At 32.3% G+C, this 19799-nt stretch overlaps 4 protein-coding genes across 7 annotated transcripts; 3 read left to right on the plus strand and 1 right to left on the minus strand.

Annotated features, from left to right (window-relative positions):
- Positions 1-3898: 3898 nt before the first annotated feature.
- On the plus strand, positions 3899-7139 carry LOC145052035 (B3 domain-containing transcription repressor VAL2-like). Of its 3 annotated transcripts, XR_013683942.1 has the most exons (9): positions 3901-4292; positions 4647-4728; positions 4808-4906; positions 4970-5103; positions 5183-5282; positions 5356-5530; positions 5771-5850; positions 6517-6600; positions 6898-7139. XR_013683942.1 is itself a non-coding variant. In XM_078999853.1 (8 exons), the coding sequence occupies exons 1-8, from the start codon at positions 4174-4176 to the stop codon at positions 6517-6519; spliced, it is 780 nt and encodes a 259-aa protein (XP_078855979.1). In that variant the 5' UTR covers positions 3899-4173; the 3' UTR covers positions 6520-6822. The 3 variants fall into 3 exon arrangements, 2 of the variants coding, with proteins under 2 accessions (XP_078855979.1, XP_078855978.1); XM_078999853.1 differs by lacking the exon at positions 6898-7139 and having other exon boundaries at positions 3899-4292; positions 4982-5103; positions 6517-6822; XM_078999852.1 differs by lacking the exon at positions 6898-7139 and having other exon boundaries at positions 6517-6822.
- Positions 7140-8173: 1034 nt separating this feature from the next.
- On the plus strand, positions 8174-11192 carry CCDA (cytochrome c biogenesis protein family). Its single transcript, XM_078999851.1, has 12 exons — positions 8174-8375; positions 8515-8649; positions 8951-9006; positions 9090-9223; positions 9320-9405; positions 9508-9539; positions 9933-10094; positions 10163-10235; positions 10319-10419; positions 10523-10615; positions 10759-10805; positions 10899-11192. The coding sequence occupies exons 1-12, from the start codon at positions 8285-8287 to the stop codon at positions 10978-10980; spliced, it is 1092 nt and encodes a 363-aa protein (XP_078855977.1). The 5' UTR covers positions 8174-8284; the 3' UTR covers positions 10981-11192.
- Positions 11193-11723: 531 nt separating this feature from the next.
- Positions 11724-15738, minus strand: LOC145052033 (ADP-ribosylation factor GTPase-activating protein AGD5-like). Its single transcript, XM_078999850.1, has 9 exons — positions 15484-15738; positions 14900-14958; positions 14713-14803; positions 14566-14620; positions 14179-14477; positions 13891-14074; positions 13260-13702; positions 12528-12577; positions 11724-12156 (listed from the first exon to the last, which is right to left on the minus strand). Exons 1-9 carry the CDS (start codon positions 15532-15534, stop codon positions 11943-11945), a joined length of 1446 nt encoding a protein of 481 aa, XP_078855976.1. The 5' UTR covers positions 15535-15738; the 3' UTR covers positions 11724-11942.
- A 2539-nt stretch (positions 15739-18277) lies between these two features.
- LOC145052036 (uncharacterized) lies at positions 18278-19487 on the plus strand. 2 transcript variants are annotated; one of them, XM_078999854.1, is made up of 3 exons: positions 18278-18435; positions 18704-18943; positions 19248-19487. In XM_078999854.1, exons 2-3 carry the CDS (start codon positions 18728-18730, stop codon positions 19302-19304), a joined length of 273 nt encoding a protein of 90 aa, XP_078855980.1. In that variant the 5' UTR covers positions 18278-18435; positions 18704-18727; the 3' UTR covers positions 19305-19487. The 2 variants fall into 2 exon arrangements, with proteins under 2 accessions (XP_078855980.1, XP_078855981.1); XM_078999855.1 differs by having other exon boundaries at positions 18281-18435; positions 18709-18943.
- The last annotated feature ends 312 nt before the right edge of the window (positions 19488-19799 follow it).

Below are 19799 nucleotides of genomic sequence, written 5' to 3' on the forward strand. Positions count from 1 at the left end.
GAGTACTTGTACTCTTCATAGTAGCCTTTGATATTTTTTTAGGATATTGCTTTGCAGCGTTGTATATGTATGCTATTGCTATGCTCGGGTATAGGAAGAGATAAAAATATCATGCTATAATAAAGAAATCAACAAAAATATGTCATTCCTTGTATTCAGCAAAAATATCATGCTATAATAAAGAAAACAACAAAAATGTCATGTGTAGCGGCTTGATGACATTGGGTGTGTTTGACACGGAGCGTTTGAGAGTTTCTAGCATCTAACGTTTCGTTTTGAACAGAAAGCTTCGTTTGACACTACAAACTTTTGGCGCTTTGTTTAAACAAAATGTTCCAAACCCAAATGTTGCGTCACGTAGCGTTTAACGAAACGTTACCGGTTATAAGCTATCTGCTATCAGTTTTTGGATGATGCGTATCTAGTGTAAATCAAGATGATCTTGTACTGTGTATTTTGCCATTATAAAAAATGTATACATAGACAAGCTTTTGACGAATATTTGTATGGAGCCTTCTATTTATTTATTTATTTACCATTAGGTGTGAAACCCATGTATTACACGGGTTGATTTAAAAAAAGATTAAACATTAAAGTGTAAGAAAAACGTATTTATTGCAATTTAATATCATATATATGATATTTAATATTATATATATATATATATATATATATATATATATATATATATATGACTTTAATTTTAAAAATTGAAACAAACCAAAAATTGACAAGTATATAATATTTCTTTCAAAAATACCACAAAATTACAAGTGTCAAAACTTATAAGAGACTGACATGTGGCAAAAAAGACCTTCATTTATTAAGAAGGATATGGTGGCGTACTTGGATTGAAATTCAGTAGTAACACTTGGTACAAATTGGTAATTTCACAACCATAAGAATAAGCAAGACACCTTTTTGTTTTCTTATCGATGTATTTAGTGTCATAACTAATATTATTTTTTCCCTGCTGCCACTTGCTTGGATCCCAAATAATTGCAAAAGTGGAAAAGACTTTCATAGATTGGACTACAATTGTAGAAAAAAAGAAAGAATGGTTATCTGTATGTTACTAAAAGATGTAACTTGTATCGTATTTTCATAATTACAACGTACTCGTTTTTTTTTGTTTTTTTTTTCTTCAGACATACATGATCAACTTTATGTATTAATATCACACTTCCATTCATATAAATTATTTTATATTGATGTCACTACCACTTTTACTAGTAATTATCAACCCATACACACGTATAAATGTCTAAGTTTTGTTCTATATCTTCATACCAGTTGTGAGATCCGTGTGTTATACGGATAAAATAAAAAATATATATAAAGGTTTAAACAAAAAATTATTTAAATTTGAAATTTTAGATTTAAATTTAAAATTTGTATTTAGAAGGAAACATATTAAATATATATAAATACTAATATTATAATTTATTGACAATTTTTAATTAAGACAATTATTAATTGATGTGTAAATTTGATTTGTTAATTAAGAAAAGATAAAAAAAAATGAGAAAATGACAAATGGAAAAAAAAATTATTCAAAAATACCAAAAAATGAAATGTGTACAAATTAATGTAAGAGTGACAAGTGACAAAACAAACCTTCATTTATTAGAGAGTAGAAGATAGAAGATACTTTTGATCTTTACAAACAAGTATATACCCGTTTCTTAACCATACACTAAGCTTATTTGATTTTATCCACCAATTTTCCAAATTATTACGAGGTTTGGAGGCCGCCCAAAAACTATTTCAACCGCTTAATGACAATGCAAACAACAATACCAAATCCGATAAGAATGAGGCAAGGAAGAGTTAAGATATAGGCAAATCGAGCCTCTACCCGAGAGTGGAGATACTGCTTCCATTGATAAGGAAAATGCTATCTTTTCTCTTTATTATCCAAGCGTTAACCAACAATGGATGTTTGACTACAAAAAAAAGTAATGCAACAACCCGAAAGTTTGAATATGACTATACACTGTACAAGATAAAAAGCTAGTCCTAGGGTATAAGTTAAAGTAAGTTGCTATTTTGCAGAAAGGCATCTTACTTTGAAGTTGGATGTGAGAGAGAAGAGGATCGCTATGCGTGTGTGCGTATTGATGCGATGCGTCTTGACGTCTAGATGACATAGGACATGCGGAACAAGGATGTGACACATGGTAGAGAATGGGGTATGTAGCAAAAGACACGACGTGTTAAAAAGGTAAGCGCGACAAACAAATATGATACATGGCCGGGTACATGACACGTGTAAGCATGTGACTATTTCTAGATGGGACACATGGCCGGTCCAAAGATATAGTGGGTCCATGATGAAAATAAAAAATAGGCCCCTCAAAATCATAAATATAATAAAATTTAAGTCGGAAATAAACAGATCATTATAAAATTCACTATTAATACTAAAAAACACAACATTACAAAAATAACTAATTTAAAGAAAAATAATTTTCTTAGCGTTTTTAGATAAGTTGGTTTTTCTCTCTAGATATATACTATATAATCTAGGAATTTTAGGCCCCTTAGAGACATGAGCCCTAAGCGACTGCCCGGGTTGCCCACCGTCTGGGCTGGGCCTGATGAGACACCTGTACGCGACATGTCCATGAAAGTAACGCAATGCATATGCACGTGGTCCAACTTAGAATAAATTGAATGAAGTGCTTCTCCGATAGTTTCTTTAGCGTATCGAAATCACAATCGGTGAAAGTTGATTAAGGGTTAGAGACGGGAATCTTGAGGTCAATTTAAGAGGGCATAACTGTTGAATGAGCTAAGGTTTTAGACAATGTGATAAGTTGAGAGGCAACAAAAGTCTAAAAAAACATAAGTTAGTTGTCACTAACTGGCCAGTTACGAGTACGAAGCATAGAAGGCTATGCTAAGACATATAGAAGTGAGTCGACAAATAGAAATTGGACTTAGTTTCTATAATATAAGTGGATTTATTGCTTTACTATAGTTTTGTTTGTACCATTTGTATTACCTTAATTGAGGTTTTATAAATGTATTTGTAAATGAGTTTGAAATTTTGGGACCATAGTTTTATAAATGGCGTTCATTGATAGAAAGTGTTTTTAAAACCATAGTTTATTTTATCGTATAAAAGTATGGGCAACCAACAAAGTTGAAAGAAAATATTGGGGTAGAGTAAACAATGCAAATACTACATATAACACAAACATGGAAAATGCATACAAACAATAAAGCATGAAACAAATACTAGTACTTAAGGCCGGAAGTAAAGATGAAATCATGAGACAAGAGGAAGACGGTAAATATCGGACAAGTCCAAATAATGGAAAAGAAGCTAATACCTAAACTACTAATGGACTACTCACCTACTTTGAAGCCCATGTAGTCACCTACATTGATTTTAACCCCATGTACCCGATAAGAGCAAAGTCCTTCAAGTTTAACCTTACACAATCTTCTCACTTCCTTCTCGGACGTCCTCTCCTTCTTGCATCATCAAAAGTGACCATATCCACCCTCCTAACCAAAATTGTCGGCCGTCTCCTATTAATATGTCTAAACTATCATAATTTGTTTTTTTTTCTCAATTTCTCGGTGATCGACACCACTCGCATTGAAAATTTCAATTGCCTACCTCACGTCCATCACAACATCCTCATTTCCATGATTTTCATCATAATCTCATGTTTTCTCTTGATCGACCAACATTTTGATAAATACAACAAAGTTGGTATCTTTTGCTTGGATAATTAAAATTTTTAAATCAATACACTATGAGGATGACTAGAGAAAAGATGAATGAGCAAATGAACCAATCCAGAATAAAAAAACAAGAGAAAAAGGAAGAAATCTATAGGACAGTCAACCAATTGCTTTTAAGAAGTCAGAAAATTATGCTCAGAGTCAGAAGCTAAAATCAGTTGAAAATTCAACACTAAATTCCAATGAATTTTGACAAAAATTGCTCCATTTCCAACAAGTTTTCGGGTCTTTGAATCTTGATATTTATTTTGCTCACTCAACCGAAGAGCCTGCAATAAATTATATTCCCCAAGTTCCCTCTCTACAAAAGGGTGGTTTTCCGGCATTCAAACCCCAAAACCCCATATTCTTTCTAACAGTCTTTCCCTCTCTTTTCTAGGGTTTATTGATCGTAATTACAACTTGCAAGCTTCAATGGCATCTTCATCATCAAAAGCCTCTTGCTTTCAGTGCCAGGATTCAACCTCCAACTGCTTCAGAGACGGATGGAGACTCCGTAATGGAGAACGCGCTCACCTCTGCTATCAGTGCGCGTAAGCCCCCTAACCTCGCCTTCTTCTTCTTCTTCTTCTTTGTCATTTGAATGCTCAATTTTGTTCGTTTCTTGTTCTTCAATTCGATGTGCTCTGCCTGATGCTCTCCTCATCAATTCGCTCTGTGATTAGCGGTTAGCTCATGTATGACGAAATTCACTGACTTTTTTGGTTAACATCTGTTAATTGGAATCTTGACTTGCGTATCAAGTAATTTTTATAGGATGTTTCTAAATTCAATTGGCTCAATTGCATGGTGTAGTTGATTGCTGCAAAAAAAAAAAAAAATCCGGAGACTGTTGACTGATAATTTGTGCTGATGTTCTTGACACCTTCTTTTCTTGATCAATTTAGCTGTGTGTATGAAGAAGGGAGGTTCTGTGAAACATTTCATTCAAACGATGATGGTTGGAGAGACTGTGAATCTTGTGGAAAGGTGCGTACAATGTATAATTCCGAGACTACACTTCTTCCATTTCCATGTTACCCTTACCTTACAAGTTCTTAATTTGCAGTTAGTCCATTGTGGATGTGTTGTGTCATTCAATCAATATTTTCTTCTGGACTTTGGTGGGGTGATTTGCAGAGAATGTTCCAAGAAAAATCTAAAGCTGGTAAGATATATTACAAAGCCAAAACTAAAATTAAACTGAAAATAAAATAATATAATATTACAGGCACGAAATCAGCGATATGCGCGTGAATTTCAAACGGATCCAACAGACGTACCGGATCTTGCCAAGAGAATACAGATTGAACCTCACTATTGGCCAGATGGCATTGTTTCAGACATAAAATGCATCTCAAAAACGTATCCTCTCTCATCTTTATTTAATTTTCAATATTCCATTCGCTGCCATTTCATTATAAAATCCTTAACTGATCATCAGGGCGAAACCTTTTCTGAATCCTTTGTTTGAAAAAGTGTTGACTGCTAGTGATGCTGACATGAAGTTAGGCCGTATAGTGATTCCAAAAAGATACGCTGAGGTGTGATATAATATTAAGTATAAACTTTCTTAGCATTTTTTTTTCCACAAAGGTTTATATTATAATTGAGCAGGCATTTTTTCCGGAAGTTTCTGCACCAAAAGGGATAATGATGAATATTTTGGATATGGAAAGCAAAGAATGGGAGTTTTCGTTTCGTTATTGGCCTAATTGTGGTAGCAAAACCTATGTTTTAGAAGGCCTCAGAGATTTTATGTTTTCACGCAAATTACAAGCAGGCGATACAGGTAATTTCTCCTATTATGCTTTCATGCAAATTAATAGCAATCAACTTTCATTGATTTGTTTATTATAGCATATGCTACTTTCATTTGCTTCTATTACAACATCTTACTCTGAAAAGATCTACCCAATTATAGCATTGTCATCTATAACCTATTTCTTAATATGTAAATGATTTCTTGCATAATGTTGTTTGATTATGTATTTCTATGGCCTTAATGTAGAATAATTTATTTTCTTTTTAGTGTCGTTTTATCGTGTGGAACCGGGGGGAAAGATGGCCATTGGATTTAGAAAGACTTCAGTTGCGAAACCAGCTCATCAGGTATGTCATATTTAATGATATGAACACAAAACATAATATATTTTCTGTAATGATCAAACCAAATTATAGAATTATGAGAAACATTAATAGGATACTTCAACAGTGTATACAACAATCCGAACTCGTATGGAATGCTTTTAGGGTCCTTAAAATACCAATAAAACTCCGCATTAATGTTATCACTTAGCTAAACAATTGTAATTCTTTGGTAGTGTTTGGCATGATGGAATCAGAGAAGGAATGGAATTGTTGCTCATTGATTCGTTCCATTAAAATGAAAAAGGGTCACCGGTGTATAAACCATTTTTATTTATATGGTTTTGATGACATGAATCTTTTATAAAAATATTTAAAAGTTTAATTGAATTACAATTTGACTTTCAAAATTGATCTAGAAAAAATATATTTTTTATTATAATCTTATTTGGGTTTTGGTGAGTTTATTTTATTTTTGTAAATAAAAAATCACCAGTTAAAACTAAATAACGTATTTCATAGCTAAAAAAATTACATATTTTTAACATATTATATAATAAAAAACTCATGAAAATTTGTTCTATTGATGAAATGTAAGGTCTTGTTTAATTTGTCTATTTCTTACTTGGATGGCTTATTATTTTTGGTCAATCTGTTAATTTACGTGGGGAATATTGAAATTTTTTGCAGTGAAAAAGCACATTCATCCCTGCAGCAAATCCCTGCAAGTCTGCATTTTATGTGTCTATGCTAGCGAAGAAGATCTTCACTCAAGTACTTGCTGTCTTCTTAAAATCATAATCTTCAGTTCTTGTGAAAGCATTTTTGATCTTAAACTTTAAATGGTTACCCTTTGAAAGTAGAGTGTAACATAGACAAATTGATGCTCTCTTATTTTGGTGAGATAATACTAATAGTTTCCCTTGTTGGGTTTATAAGAATTTCTTAATCAAGATACTTTTGATCTCTGAAAATGGAAGATTTGGTTCTGTATAAGTTTACAAGTCCATTTATATGAAAAGGGGCAATATAAGTTGTATTTATTGATAATGAGTCAAATGGGTATTGTAGAAATATATCGGCTAGAACGGAAACAAGTTAAACGGGTTGAAGAGCTCCAAGATTGTCTAAAGTGTGGGATGCTTACATTACAACCTTGTGAATTGTTTAATATAAAAGAAAATTTGAGATTATTATATTTAAAATATATGTAATCATATTGTGGTCCCATATATGAGAACAAAGGCGATGTATAAACCTGTGGCCACTATAGATATATTAAGTTGCTTACTCATAGGTTGAATTAGGGTTTATGTTGGAGTTCTGGATACCTCTTGGATTGTTTGAATATTTTCCGAACTGATATTTCTATCCTATGTCTGGATTGACACGTCCTCAGCCCAAAGAATATTTTAGCAATACCCATACAAGACCAAAGTAGAACGAGCTCACTCTGCGAGTCAGACAATTATGGAAAAATGTGCATCAAATTCACAACGTTTTTAGCTCTTTTTATGGCTAAGCTGCTAATAAAAATAACATCTCTATTAACAGCTTCCCCGAGAAGTTTGACCCATAATGGCGGCCTTCCAATCCCAAGGGGTCTTCTTGCTGAACTCCAGTAATAGACCAAATATGTGTGTCTTCTAGATACAATATTGCTGCTTGACCATATATGAATTCTATCTACAATGATATAGAAGGGCACATCAATATGACCTCATGAATTAATGCGGATCTGTCAACAAAGTTAAAGGCATTAGAGAAGTCCACGGTAAACATGGAAAACCGAAATCTGAATATATATGATTACTTTTTAATCATCTAACAATATGATTACTTTCGAAAGTTACATCACCATGGAAATATTTGATTTGAAAATCATTGTTTGTGTGTACACTCCAAACATAATTTAGATCAATTTCAACCACAAAACACTAAAATGATGACTTTTTAGTACTAAAATGGTGTTCTTATTCTAACCACACTAAAAATTTAAATTTAAAATATATAATATTTTCTTTATCATTATTATGTTTTATCATAACACAATAACTATAATATTTTTAATAGCTACAATGAATACTATCTTTTAAAAATGTCAATATTTCTCACTATATTATTAATTGGTATTTACATTTTTGTATTTTATTGTTACTGGTGTTTTTATATTAAATTGTTACAGGTGTTAATCTCATTTATGGTTTCATATCTTAAATCTTAAAATAAGAAATACCAACCAACGTAGCAGCAGGTTAGAAGAAATTTGCACTCTATTTTTATGTTATAGAGACTAGAGAGTATATATAGAGGTCGATTGGAGTTACTCTTGGCGCATCCAAACACCTATAAAATGACCGTTGCTAAAATAAGATGTGGTTCACGTAACGACTGCACTCGACTCTTCCCCCTTTCTCTACAACGAATATCACTCTCTAACTAGGAAGAAGCAGCAGCTATGAATTTGATTATTAATGGAAACTATGGCACCCATGGAGCTCCATATGGCCTCATCTCAAGCTATCATCGCCCACAGAGAAGCATATCTGGTTAGTTAGGCTTGCTTTTGCTTGCCCTTATTATTATTATTATTATTATTATTTCTCATCTATTTGCTAATTAATACGATCATATCAACTTTTCTCTTGTTGTTCATGACATCATCTGTGATCTTTTCTGAAATCAAAGGAACATATGTACTGCCAGTCAAAATGATGAAGAAATCGCTCAGTAAAGACGATTCCTCAAAAGAAATACAGACGTCTTCGAAAATTGACCAGAAATTAAGCTTTAGAATCACCACGCTAACGACCGCCATCTCAGGTACTTATCTCGACAGAAATTAAGCTTTAGAATCACCTTGTTCCTCTGTTTAATTTTCTGAACATTGTAAATCCACCAATCCTTTTAACCTATCTGGATTACGTTATTTTGATATGTTGATTTGAAGGGGGTTTTCAATGTCCTTAACTGATTGCTGTGATTTAAAGTTGCATTTAATCTATCTGATCATGATTCGTATTTTAGGATCAAAATAATGTGATTTCAGTAATCAAACCAAAACTAATTATATATCTAACTTACATCCCTTGAAATGTGAGCTGTTGGTTTTTTGATGCTTCAGCTGCAAATTTGGTTTCCAGTCATACTGCACACGCATTGGATATGGACGCAATCATGGTACTAGGAACTCTTTCTCATTAACTTTTCTTCTCTTGTTCAAACTTATTGTTTTTGTTCTAAAATCAAGTCTTTGAAATCAGGAAACAAGTGCTTCTTCTGTATACACTTTAGCTGATGGAGGGCTTGGAGATTGGTTTGGAGGCCTCATGTATTCAGCTGGACAGCAGGCAAATGAAGCTGTGCAGGTTCAGCTAGGAGCCCTAAGTTTGACCAGGTTCATCCAATGTCTAATACCATTTTATCATATTTATATATTTTATAAAATTTATTGATATGATAGTTAATACTTACTAGTTATTCTTTTTCACAGTTTGGTAGTTATATTTGGTGCGGGTCTAGTGACTAGCCTTTCCCCTTGCACGTTAAGTGTTCTACCTTTGACCCTTGGTTATATTGGTAACTACATCACTTTTCTAGCATTAAATTTAAACATTTTTTTTAATAAAAATTGCCTCTGATTGATGATGGCTGATCTGTGTGCATGTTGCAACTATTTAGGTGCATTTGGATCTGGAAAAAGTAGAGCACAGGTTATTTATCTTTTTTTTTTGTCCTGTCTCCTTTAACCTTGTGCTTTGCATTTACATAAAATTCAAGAATTTCCATATGGAGTTTTCACAATGATAGAGCAAGTGACCCTTTTTAGGTGAAAAACTTTTGCCATTTAACTGATTTTCTATAGTGATTAAACCATTACACTTTTTCGATCGTCTTTTGAGCTATAAAAAACGTGTAAATGTTTAATTCACTGCAGACAATAGTTAAAAAGTGACTACATTGATAAAATGGCGAAAGTACATTTTGTTATTTTGTATGTTACCCAATATAACAAATGATTGAGTTGTTTGGTTTGGTAATTGGTTTTTTTTATTTGTAATTGAGTCTGATATAAATTAAATAAAAATGTTTTTTTTTTGAATTAGATTGTAGGCGACTCTCTTGCATTTGCATTTGGTTTGGCGACAACACTTGCATTACTTGGTGTAGCTGCCTCATTTGCTGGCAAGGCATACGGACAGGTGGGCCAGGGTTTACCATTGGCGGCTTCTGGTTTGGCGGTTATTATGGGACTAAATCTTCTAGAAGTAAGTCGTTTTCCCTCTCTTAATTATTTTGATTATACAGCTAATAATGAATGTATTATTAATTATAGGTAATAGAGCTACAAATGCCTTCATTTTTGGACAACTTTGATCCACGTGCAGCAGCTGCTAATTTTCCTTCGAGTAACTAATTAAATTCAAAAAAAAAAAAAAATCTTATTTCTTTTTGGGCTTAAAGATATAAATTGAGCGTTTTGACTTGACAGGTGTCCAAGCATATTTGGCTGGTCTTACATTTGCATTAGCTGCGTCACCTTGCAGTACTCCTGTGCTTGCCACCCTACTTGGATATGTTGCAGCATCCAAGGTAAGAAGAAGGTATCATTATCAATTATCAAATATCAAATATCAATCACCCTTTTTAGACAATCAGTCTCACAGGATGACTTGAGTGTTGCTGTTGAAAACAGGATCCCATAATAGGTGGCAGCTTACTGTTGACATACACAACTGGCTATGTTGCTCCTCTGCTTCTTGCTGCTTCCTTTGCTGGAGCCTTGCAGGTATACTATTGTGACACTGTATATATTTTAATTTTAGTAGACTTGAGTTGGATCTTTTTTTTTTCTTTCTAAAAATATATATATTTGAGGAGTACTAGTAGTAGTATTCATGTGGGCATTATTGATTGTGTTAATGTGTACAGAGTCTACTCTCTTTCCGCAAGTTCTCTGCATGGATTAACCCTATGAGGTAACATAGTATTATCAACAGATTGGGCTCTGTTTTTTATCATTAAAATATATACATATTTCCATGCTGATTGCTGAGCTTTTTTGTTTGCAGTGGTGCGCTACTGTTGGGTGGTGGTGTTTATACGCTTTTGGACAAGACTTTCCCGCCTACTTCCATGACCATGATGATGTAGTTATTATTAGTATGATTATAGTGAATTATGTGTGTTTAAGGATGCAACATGAATTATAGAACATTGTATATAGTTTCATTGTTGTCCAGTCCATCACATCGCTTTAAGTCATTATAGTCGGATGTTGAAATGCATAGTTAATATATATTTTGAGTTGTAATACTCAGAATAAAGACTAACTATATATATATATAAGAATTTGTTTAATTTAATAGTAAGTTGGGTTGGATGGATAACGCAGGTAATACAAATTTTTTTTAACATTATGTTTAGATGAGATCAGCTTTTTTCTATTTATAAAAGATTGGATTGGTTGGGAATATAGTCTTAATTAGGAAAGCACAAAACAAAACAAAACACAGCCTACTATGTTTGAGTGCACTGGATTAGGAACGGCTGAAACTACTGATGTAAATGGGTCAACATTGCAATTTTTTGTATTGCTGCATACAAAAAAGTTTGATAGGGCATGAATGTGAGTGTCACCATCAAGACTCAAGAGTATACCTCCTACCTACCTACAAAGCTCCTAAAAACCAGACACATACATTCCTAACCAACCCACAGCATCAATGCACAAACAACTATTCCTCTCATCAAAATAGATCGTTTTGATATTCACCAAAGCAATCAATCATCTGGTTAGAGCTTTTTAACTTGATAAGCTTGTAACGTGTAATTATATGTCCAGAATTGAATTTATTCGGAAAAAAAAAGAGTAAGGAAAAGAAAAACAAACAGAGTTTCTTTACTACTATGCCCGACTAATTTCTATTTCCCCTGATATATCTGAATGAAAATAAGTGAAAAAAAAAAGTTTTCTACAATTAGTTTACATTTTCGAATACGTTTCATAGTAAACTATATATATATATATATATATATATATATATATATATATATATATATATATATATATATATATATATGATGATGGAAGTTGCATAAAAAAAAGGTGATGGTCATGGTTTTGAGAAAAAGCCTTGAGTCAAGGACGAAAAATCATAGTCTTTGGCAGACTGTGTAGGAGATAGAGATGATGATGTTGGAGTAGTTGATGATTGTGGCTTCTTTGATGATCCCACTCTCACTCCCACTCCCACTCCCATGTTGTTAAAAGAATTTTGATTTGGCCCCATCCCATTTGTACTTGCATTTTGCCCCATGTTGTAAAAGCTGCAAAAAAAAAAAAAGGTTAGTTGATTAATGCTGATATCTCAACAAAAACATGGTATGTAGAGAAATAGCAACGCACTTTACTCTCACCATTAATCTGGGAAATGTAGTTACAACTTTTTACCCGTAATAGCAATTTGTTTGGAGCATGACTATAGATAGGAACATATACTTGTTTTAAGGCTTACAAGTTTCATTTTTAATATTGACAGCATTGGTTAAAAAAATGTAAGTAGGTTGTTATTTTGTGTAATATGTTGCTATTATTTAAGGGTAAAAAATTGAAGTAGAATGCCTGTTTTGGTGAAAAAGAGTGAAGTATATTGCGATTTCCTGCAACTTGTCCAATACATAACATAAGTAGACCATACCTGGAAGTTGGAAGCTGTCCAACTGAATTTACTGCTCCCATGTTTTTCATCTAGTTCAACACAAGATCAACCAAACTCAATCATCAGCATGCAACCAAACAAACATCATAACTAAATTACTAATTTGGTCCCTGTTTTTTTTTTTTTTTTTTTTTTTTTTTTGCAATTTTGGTCCTTGGAGGATTTCATAAGGCTTTTGAACCCTGTACCCACCCCTTCTCTGATTCTTTTACAAATGACTATTTCACCCCTTATCTGATTCTGTTACAAATTTATAATTTCTACTTTTTATAATATTATTATTATAGGCGGAGCCACTTTAATATACTAATAATACTAAAATTAAATTTTTATTAAAAATTAGTAAATAAATCAGATAAGGAGAAACAGATACCAAAAGCCTTATGAATCCCTCCACTAAGGACCAAAACCAAAAATCACAACTAAACAACAGGGACCAAATCCGTAATTTAGTCATACATTTAAATCCGGAAGTAGCATAGTAGAAATCGACTTTTTTTGGTCATTGAATATAGCTGATTTTTGTAATGCGATTTTGGTCTAAAAAAATATAGTCATTTTACTTGATACAGGGACCAAAGAACATTACAAAACCCTCAAATAAGGACCAAAAATGTAATATATTCTAAAGAGGAAACTAGGCTGCAAATAAATTTTGACAGCTTCATGGATCAAAAATCAATAATTGCAAAAATGATTTGTGAATTTTACCTCCTGCAAATATTTTTCTTCATCTTTTCCGACAGCTGGCATCATCGTTCCAGTTCCAGGAATTTGGTAACCAACATTTGTCCAGTTCTGATTGGGTGGCTGCTGTTGCCCGTTTCCAGGAAATTTAGGTAAGCCGCCAGATTTAGCTGCAGCCGCCATGAGCAGCTGTTGCTGTTGTGCCAGCATGGCAAGTTGCTGTTGATGAAGAGTATATGGTGTGGTTGTATTATTATTGCCCTTTTCAAAAAGGCTCAAAATATCATTTTTAACATCCTTCTGAGGCTTTAATGGTGATGCATTATTATTATTATTATTATTTTGTGACATTGGAGATTTTGACGAATCTTTGAATAAATCCTCAATTTCAGAAGTGGATTTGGCCTTGTTATTATCTGCAGGTTCTGAAGAGCTTCTTGTCCCTGTAGCCGATGTTTCTCCAACAGCTGCAAGATGATTATGATGATGGAATTACATAATTACCCCTCCATTCCTATATCAGATGTCTTAATTTCCATTTATTTATGTCCCATTAAGTAAAAAAGAAACAGCACCTAAGGCCCTGATATTCTAGTTTTTATGCCATTTATAAGGATAACCGATTTAAATAAAGGTAAGGTAACAAAGGACATACATTGGAATCCTGCCCACATATCATCTGTAGGAGTTGCTACTGACCCATTATCACCAGAACAATCATGCATAGAAAGCATGTCAAAAAGATCAGTTGCAACCTCAACTTTAGGAGGAGAGACAACTTCAGCATTCTCCTTTGCCACCTCACCACATGAGCTTGCTGACTCAGCTTTCCGTATCACCTGTTAAAAGTTTTCAACTATCTGTTTGTAAAAACAGATTTTACCATTATCATACCAAAAAAACAAAAAAATCCTTCAAACAAGTCCTAAGAAATTTGACATACGGGTTCAGATGCTTTTGGAGGCACAGGGAGACTGATTTTTGTAGCAGGCATGTTGGTTTTTGTGACACGTGTCTGAAAGATTTTCTTTTCGTTTGATGGACTTGATCTTTCAGTAGGTTTCTGAAATTGTATAGGGGCTTTGTTTTCTTGAAACCTCGAGGGCGAACTGGGTATTCTATCTTTAGCAGCCCATCTCTTTTCTTCATACTTTGCCCTAATGAAGTTCTCAATGCCAACCCTGTCATAGTTTCGAGGTAGTTCTGCTTCCCAGTAACTATTTGCTTTCACATTTCCCATTGCTGGATACACAATGAATGTCTACTTATTATTCAATTTTAAATCTTTGTGAAAACATATTTAGAAACTCAAGAAAATGAACTGTCTTACACTGGATAAATGCAACCTGATCGGGTAGCCATGTGTCCAGTGTAGCAGATCTCACCTGCATTGCCATTTGTCAGTAAATAATGCAACAAAAAAAAACAGACTTTTGTTTCTATCAAGTAATATAAATGAGAAATATCTGATTAGTACCTTTGATATGTGGACCCCAAGGCTTCTGTGGATTCCAGAACATTGCATGCATATAAAGATGCCTAGATTCACACTAGCCCATCGAGGACCTCTGCCAAGTCAAAGGCCAGGATTAGAAGTGGGATATAGAGATAACTTGACAATAACTCAATGTTAGGCCCTGAGGTATCATGAAGTGAACACATACTTAGCTTTGCAGTCAGCACATTCCCTATTCTCTGGCAACTTAAGAAGCCCTTCAAGAATCTGTAGACAAGCATTGCATAAATATCAATTCATAGGAAGCATTAAAAGATTACTGGAGCAACAAGATGCGAGGAAGATGAAATAGGAAGTATGTCTTAAATCTAACAGATTTCAAGGCGAATACAGAGATGTGGAAAAGCCAAATCAATACAAACAGATGTTTGGTTCAGATTCTGCAGAATTTAGATCATCGACCATGCAGGAAAATATGAGATCATAAAACACCATTGATTTGGTAATTGGTCCCCTTCCAAGTTCCAAATATGCATCAAGTATCAAACCGTAGCATTCATCCGCAGAATGTAGCTATCATAATGTTGTTATGAAGATAGATAATCTAAATTCATGTTTAAAAAAAAAACTTGCAGATCTTCGATGCTATCACACATCAATGTCGTCAATAAACAAGTCACATATAAAATATATGAATAATGAGAGCACCAAAAGAAAAAAAAATTCATGATCCAAGAAATCAAACATCAAATCCAGAGGTAAAAGTAAAGGTGACATGAAATGAAGAAATACTTTTTTGTGCTTGGCATTGAGCTCCTTGGATACGTTGGCCTTCTGGTTCATATTTGCCGATAAATAAACTGAAAATCTGAATTATCTACCAGAAGACAACGATCATCTTCGGCGATTAAATATATGAAATTCAGGAATTTGGAGGTTCTGTTGTGGCTTAATTTCCCTTTCCCGTTCCGTTTTGGTCTTGCGGGCAACGAACGTGTGAAGGGATTTGCGGGTCGGGTGAGGGGTAGGGGTGGGGTGGGATTTCCGTGGGTGCATTATGCGTCTTAAATGGAGTCCACGCGTGTTCAACTTTTCTATCTCTCTGAATCTTACGCAATTTAATTCAAGATATGAAGATAAACATATTCACAAAAATACCACGTGCTATTGGAGAATAAAGTGTTGTTTGGTGTAGGACGTAGTAATTTGAATTGCAATTCAAAAATAATATGTAATGAATCTAATTTCATGTGTTTTTTTAGTAGGTAACGGAATTAGAATTAATTTCATGATATGTTTGGTTCGTAGTAAATAGAATTGAAATTCATCTAAAATGACAGAATTGTCATTTTGCTTTAATTTGCTTTGTTTTCTAAATTATAAATGTATATTATATAAATTATATATATATATATATATATATATATATATATATATATATTTTTAATTTACTATACCATTAAACTTACTTTTTTATATTTCTTCAACAACTGAAACCCAAATATGAAACGAAATCTTTAGCGGCTTCCATTTCATGTTCAAGATTCTTCTACATGTTGTTTTTTTTCATCTTTTCATGTCAATAAACAAGAGCATAATTTTGTTACCAATCTTTCTAAATTCAATAATAACAAAAAGGAAGTTTAGATTTCACATACCTTTTATGTTTGTAGTAAAACTCATATTTGTATAACAAAAACAGCACAATCAAATTTCACAATGTTGTTGTAAAATAAAAAGAAGATTACAGAAACAAATCAATTTTAACAATCATTCAGTTAACAAAAATAGAAATCTATTCCAACAACAAAGATTTTAAGAATCAATTTTAACAAGCATTCAATAAACAGTAACAATGGTTTTAAGAAACCATTGATTTTGACAGAATGTTGACAGCAATAACGATTTTAACAAGCATTCAACTAATAGAAATTGACAAACAGGAAGAGAAATCGATTTTTAGAAGATGAGGTTGAGATAACAGGAAAAAAATCGATAAACAGGAAGATAAACCGATTTTAAGAAACCATCGATTTTGACAGTAAATTAAGAGCGTGAGAGGTAGCGAGATTGAGATCGAGGCAACAACAATTCACTTACCTGGCGGAAGAATCAGAGAAGAGGTTGATTTTGACGAAACGAGGTTTGTCGACTGATTTTGACGAACAAGTTGTATACATGAGATAGGGTTGTACACGTTTGTATAATGGTAATTGTAAACTTTTCTTAAGGGTATTTTTATAATTTGTCACTTTCTTTGATAAGAATGAATGTTTTCCATCCAAGTTTGGAATGAATCCACTTTTCTTCATACGGTAGAAAATTTATTTCCTTTAGCAATAGCCTAACCAGACACATGAATTCAAGGGAATTGAAATCATTTTCCGTCGAATTCCATTACTTTTATGCCAACCAAACGCACCATAGGAGGTAAAGTCATTATATAGGGACCAAATCTCGAAATTAAGGTTTCATGAAAACAACAACTATACGTGGCATAGCTAATCCTATGCTCAGTGTAGCTCTACGCGTAGAGTAGACCTACAATTATGAACTTCCAAAATAAACACAAGGGGGACGATATGGGGAATGAGTGTTACACTTGTGACTAATTAGTATTTAAGCCATGAAAATACTAATTAGCCATAAAAATATATAACATGAAATCCCCCACCAAAATGTATGATTATTCACATAAAAACTAAAAGGTAAAAAAGAATGTAGTTAATCTCCAAAATTTATTAGTATACGAAAAAAATATTTAATTAAAAATCGTATCCATGTTTTTAAATGCTATTTTTTATAGAAATTTTGTTCCTATTAATACAAATTTAAAATGTAAATACATATTTTGTATGATTTTATAAGCATAGAAGTTAAAATAAATATTTAGATGTATAAATATATTTTTAAAGCGTAAATACATATATTTTTTTTATAAATATAACTGCATTCTTCATAAATATTAATATATTTTAAAAAGTATAAATACAAATTGTTTATGTATTTATAAGAAATATAATATATTTTTTTAGAAGCAATTTTCTAAATACGTAAAAATATGTAAATTTATACTTCTTAAAAAGACATTAATATTTCTACAAAAATAAACTAATATTCTAAAAAACATAAAAATACATATTTATACCTCTATATATATATATATATATATATATATATATATATATATATATATATATATATATATATATATATATATATATATATATATATATGATTATTTTTAAGTATGCAAAAATATTTATTTATATTTCTATACTTCTTTAAAATATAAAATTTTATATTTACAGTTTTAAACCATATGAATTGAAATCCATATGAATTGAAATAAAAAACTCTGTAAAATAACATTTGAAAAACACAACACGATATTTAATTAAATAATTTTTTTTAGTATATATATATATATATATATATATATATATATATATATATATATATATATATATATATATATATATATAATTATGTATAATAGGTGATTCAATTTTTTTTTATTATAATTTAAAAACTAGCATAACCAAAAAAAATCTATAAAATTCCAATTTGTTTGAGAAATTTAAGTCATTATCCCTTTGGAATATAATTCTAGGAATATAATTCTAGTTTGGGTTTTTAGTTCGAGAACATCAAAAGTTGAAAACCAAATTTGGCAAAGGGAATTCCAGAGGTTACCTAGGAAAAGTTTTGATCGGGTTTATCAGACTGAAAAAAAAAGCAACCGTAAGTTGTTCACCCCATCGCCCGCTCGCAACATGTAGATTCTGTCTTTCAAACATAAATTTTGCTACGTCTTTGATTTACAGTTTAAACCCTAATTGCAACCCTTTATGATCGGCACTTTAAACCCTAATTTCATTTTCAAGATCATCTGTTAGCCTACTAAGTCGATGCGTTCCGAGAAGGAAGCATTAGCAATTGCCCCTATAAATCCGCATCTAGGGTTCAATTTCTTGCAGGTTTAAATAACGCTGTTTTCATATATGTGCAGCGTAGCTTAGCAATAAAATCAGGAATGGAGCAATTTACGCTTGGTTCCTTTGAAGATCCTAGTATGCAGAGTGTTTATACGACTCAGCCCAAAAGTGGAGGAAAACAAATGGGACCCAAGGAGAAGAAAGCTGCAGTTCACGAAGAAATTAAGAAAGTGAACCAGCTTCCTGCACATAGCACTTATGCAACTCATCGCATGCGGGTTCTCAATAAAATTCTACAGCTTTTATCTGTTCAGGTATGGAACTATGGATAAAAGAAAGTTGCTTTTCTAATTACTCATTGCTCATTCTACAATCTGTAACCCCACTTAGTGAAAGCAACTCTGCTGCAATTCTCCAATTCATTGATGTACAGAAAATAGAAGATGGAAAATCATCAAAGATTATTGATAAATGATGCTAACAGGAAATAAATATTATGTTTGAGATTGTCATTATCTTCTCTATACTCGTTAATCATTATAACCATTATCAGATACTTATTATAACCACTATCAGGAAATAAATATTGTGTGTTTTTTTTTTCTCTTATAAATCCAGAGGACTACATCACAAGATGAGGAGCTAGAGTTGCTTTTTGCAGGGCTTTCCATCTAAAACCTTTTGGCTAGTTTCCTAAAAACATTCGTACTTGTTTCATAACATGCTGTGTGTGTACATACTTATGGTGGTCATCTTGTTACCAAAAATAAAAAGTGTGTAGGATATTGTGGGAGGTTGGTTTGTGAAGTGAAGATCCTGTATAATGTTTTTAACAAGTACCTTTTTGTTTTTATCTAATGTTACTATAGTCAATGTTTCTTGCTATAAAAATTTCTTAGTCATAGATTAAATGTTATTATTAACTCTAAAGTTATTAATCAAATACGTATAGGTTTTTACCATGATGTCGTCTGCAAGTCATGATCGTTTTAATAAGCAAATATAGATTAAACAGTATGCGGAAAATCACAGTTTCATCAAGAGAACATGTGGTGTGATATATATTTCTTGTCCCTGTGGGGCAACATCTTATGTTGTCTGTCTTTAAAATATAGTAATTCATAAAAATGTAATCATGCCTAATGTACAATATGGAAAAGGTTAATGACT

The sequence above is a fragment of the Lactuca serriola genome, chromosome 5, assembly GCF_051521515.1.
Source record: "Lactuca serriola cultivar US96UC23 chromosome 5, Lser_US96UC23_V15, whole genome shotgun sequence".
Taxonomy (NCBI): domain Eukaryota; kingdom Viridiplantae; phylum Streptophyta; class Magnoliopsida; order Asterales; family Asteraceae; genus Lactuca; species Lactuca serriola.

Bases quoted from the DNA above. Each gene is read 5' to 3' on its own strand.
- LOC145052033 (XM_078999850.1), bottom strand. From the start codon at position 15,534: ATGAACCAGAAGGCCAACGTATCCAAGGAGCTCAATGCCAAGCACAAA. The intron at 13,703-13,890 runs GTATGTCCTTTG...ATCATCTTGCAG, and splicing joins TATGTGGGCAGGATTCCAAT to CTGTTGGAGAAACATCGGCT. The intron at 12,157-12,527 runs GTATGGTCTACT...TTTTTTTTGCAG, and splicing joins GGACAGCTTCCAACTTCCAG to CTTTTACAACATGGGGCAAA.
- CCDA (XM_078999851.1), top strand. From the start codon at position 8,285: ATGAATTTGATTATTAATGGAAACTATGGCACCCATGGAGCTCCATAT. The intron at 9,406-9,507 runs GTAACTACATCA...GCAACTATTTAG, and splicing joins TTTGACCCTTGGTTATATTG to GTGCATTTGGATCTGGAAAA. The intron at 10,236-10,318 runs GTAACTAATTAA...TTGACTTGACAG, and splicing joins AGCTGCTAATTTTCCTTCGA to GTGTCCAAGCATATTTGGCT.
- LOC145052036 (XM_078999854.1), top strand. From the start codon at position 18,728: ATGGAGCAATTTACGCTTGGTTCCTTTGAAGATCCTAGTATGCAGAGT. The intron at 18,944-19,247 runs GTATGGAACTAT...TTATAAATCCAG, and splicing joins TACAGCTTTTATCTGTTCAG to AGGACTACATCACAAGATGA.
- LOC145052035 (XM_078999852.1), top strand. From the start codon at position 4,174: ATGGCATCTTCATCATCAAAAGCCTCTTGCTTTCAGTGCCAGGATTCA. The intron at 4,293-4,646 runs GTAAGCCCCCTA...TGATCAATTTAG, and splicing joins CACCTCTGCTATCAGTGCGC to CTGTGTGTATGAAGAAGGGA. The intron at 5,283-5,355 runs GTGTGATATAAT...ATAATTGAGCAG, and splicing joins TTCCAAAAAGATACGCTGAG to GCATTTTTTCCGGAAGTTTC.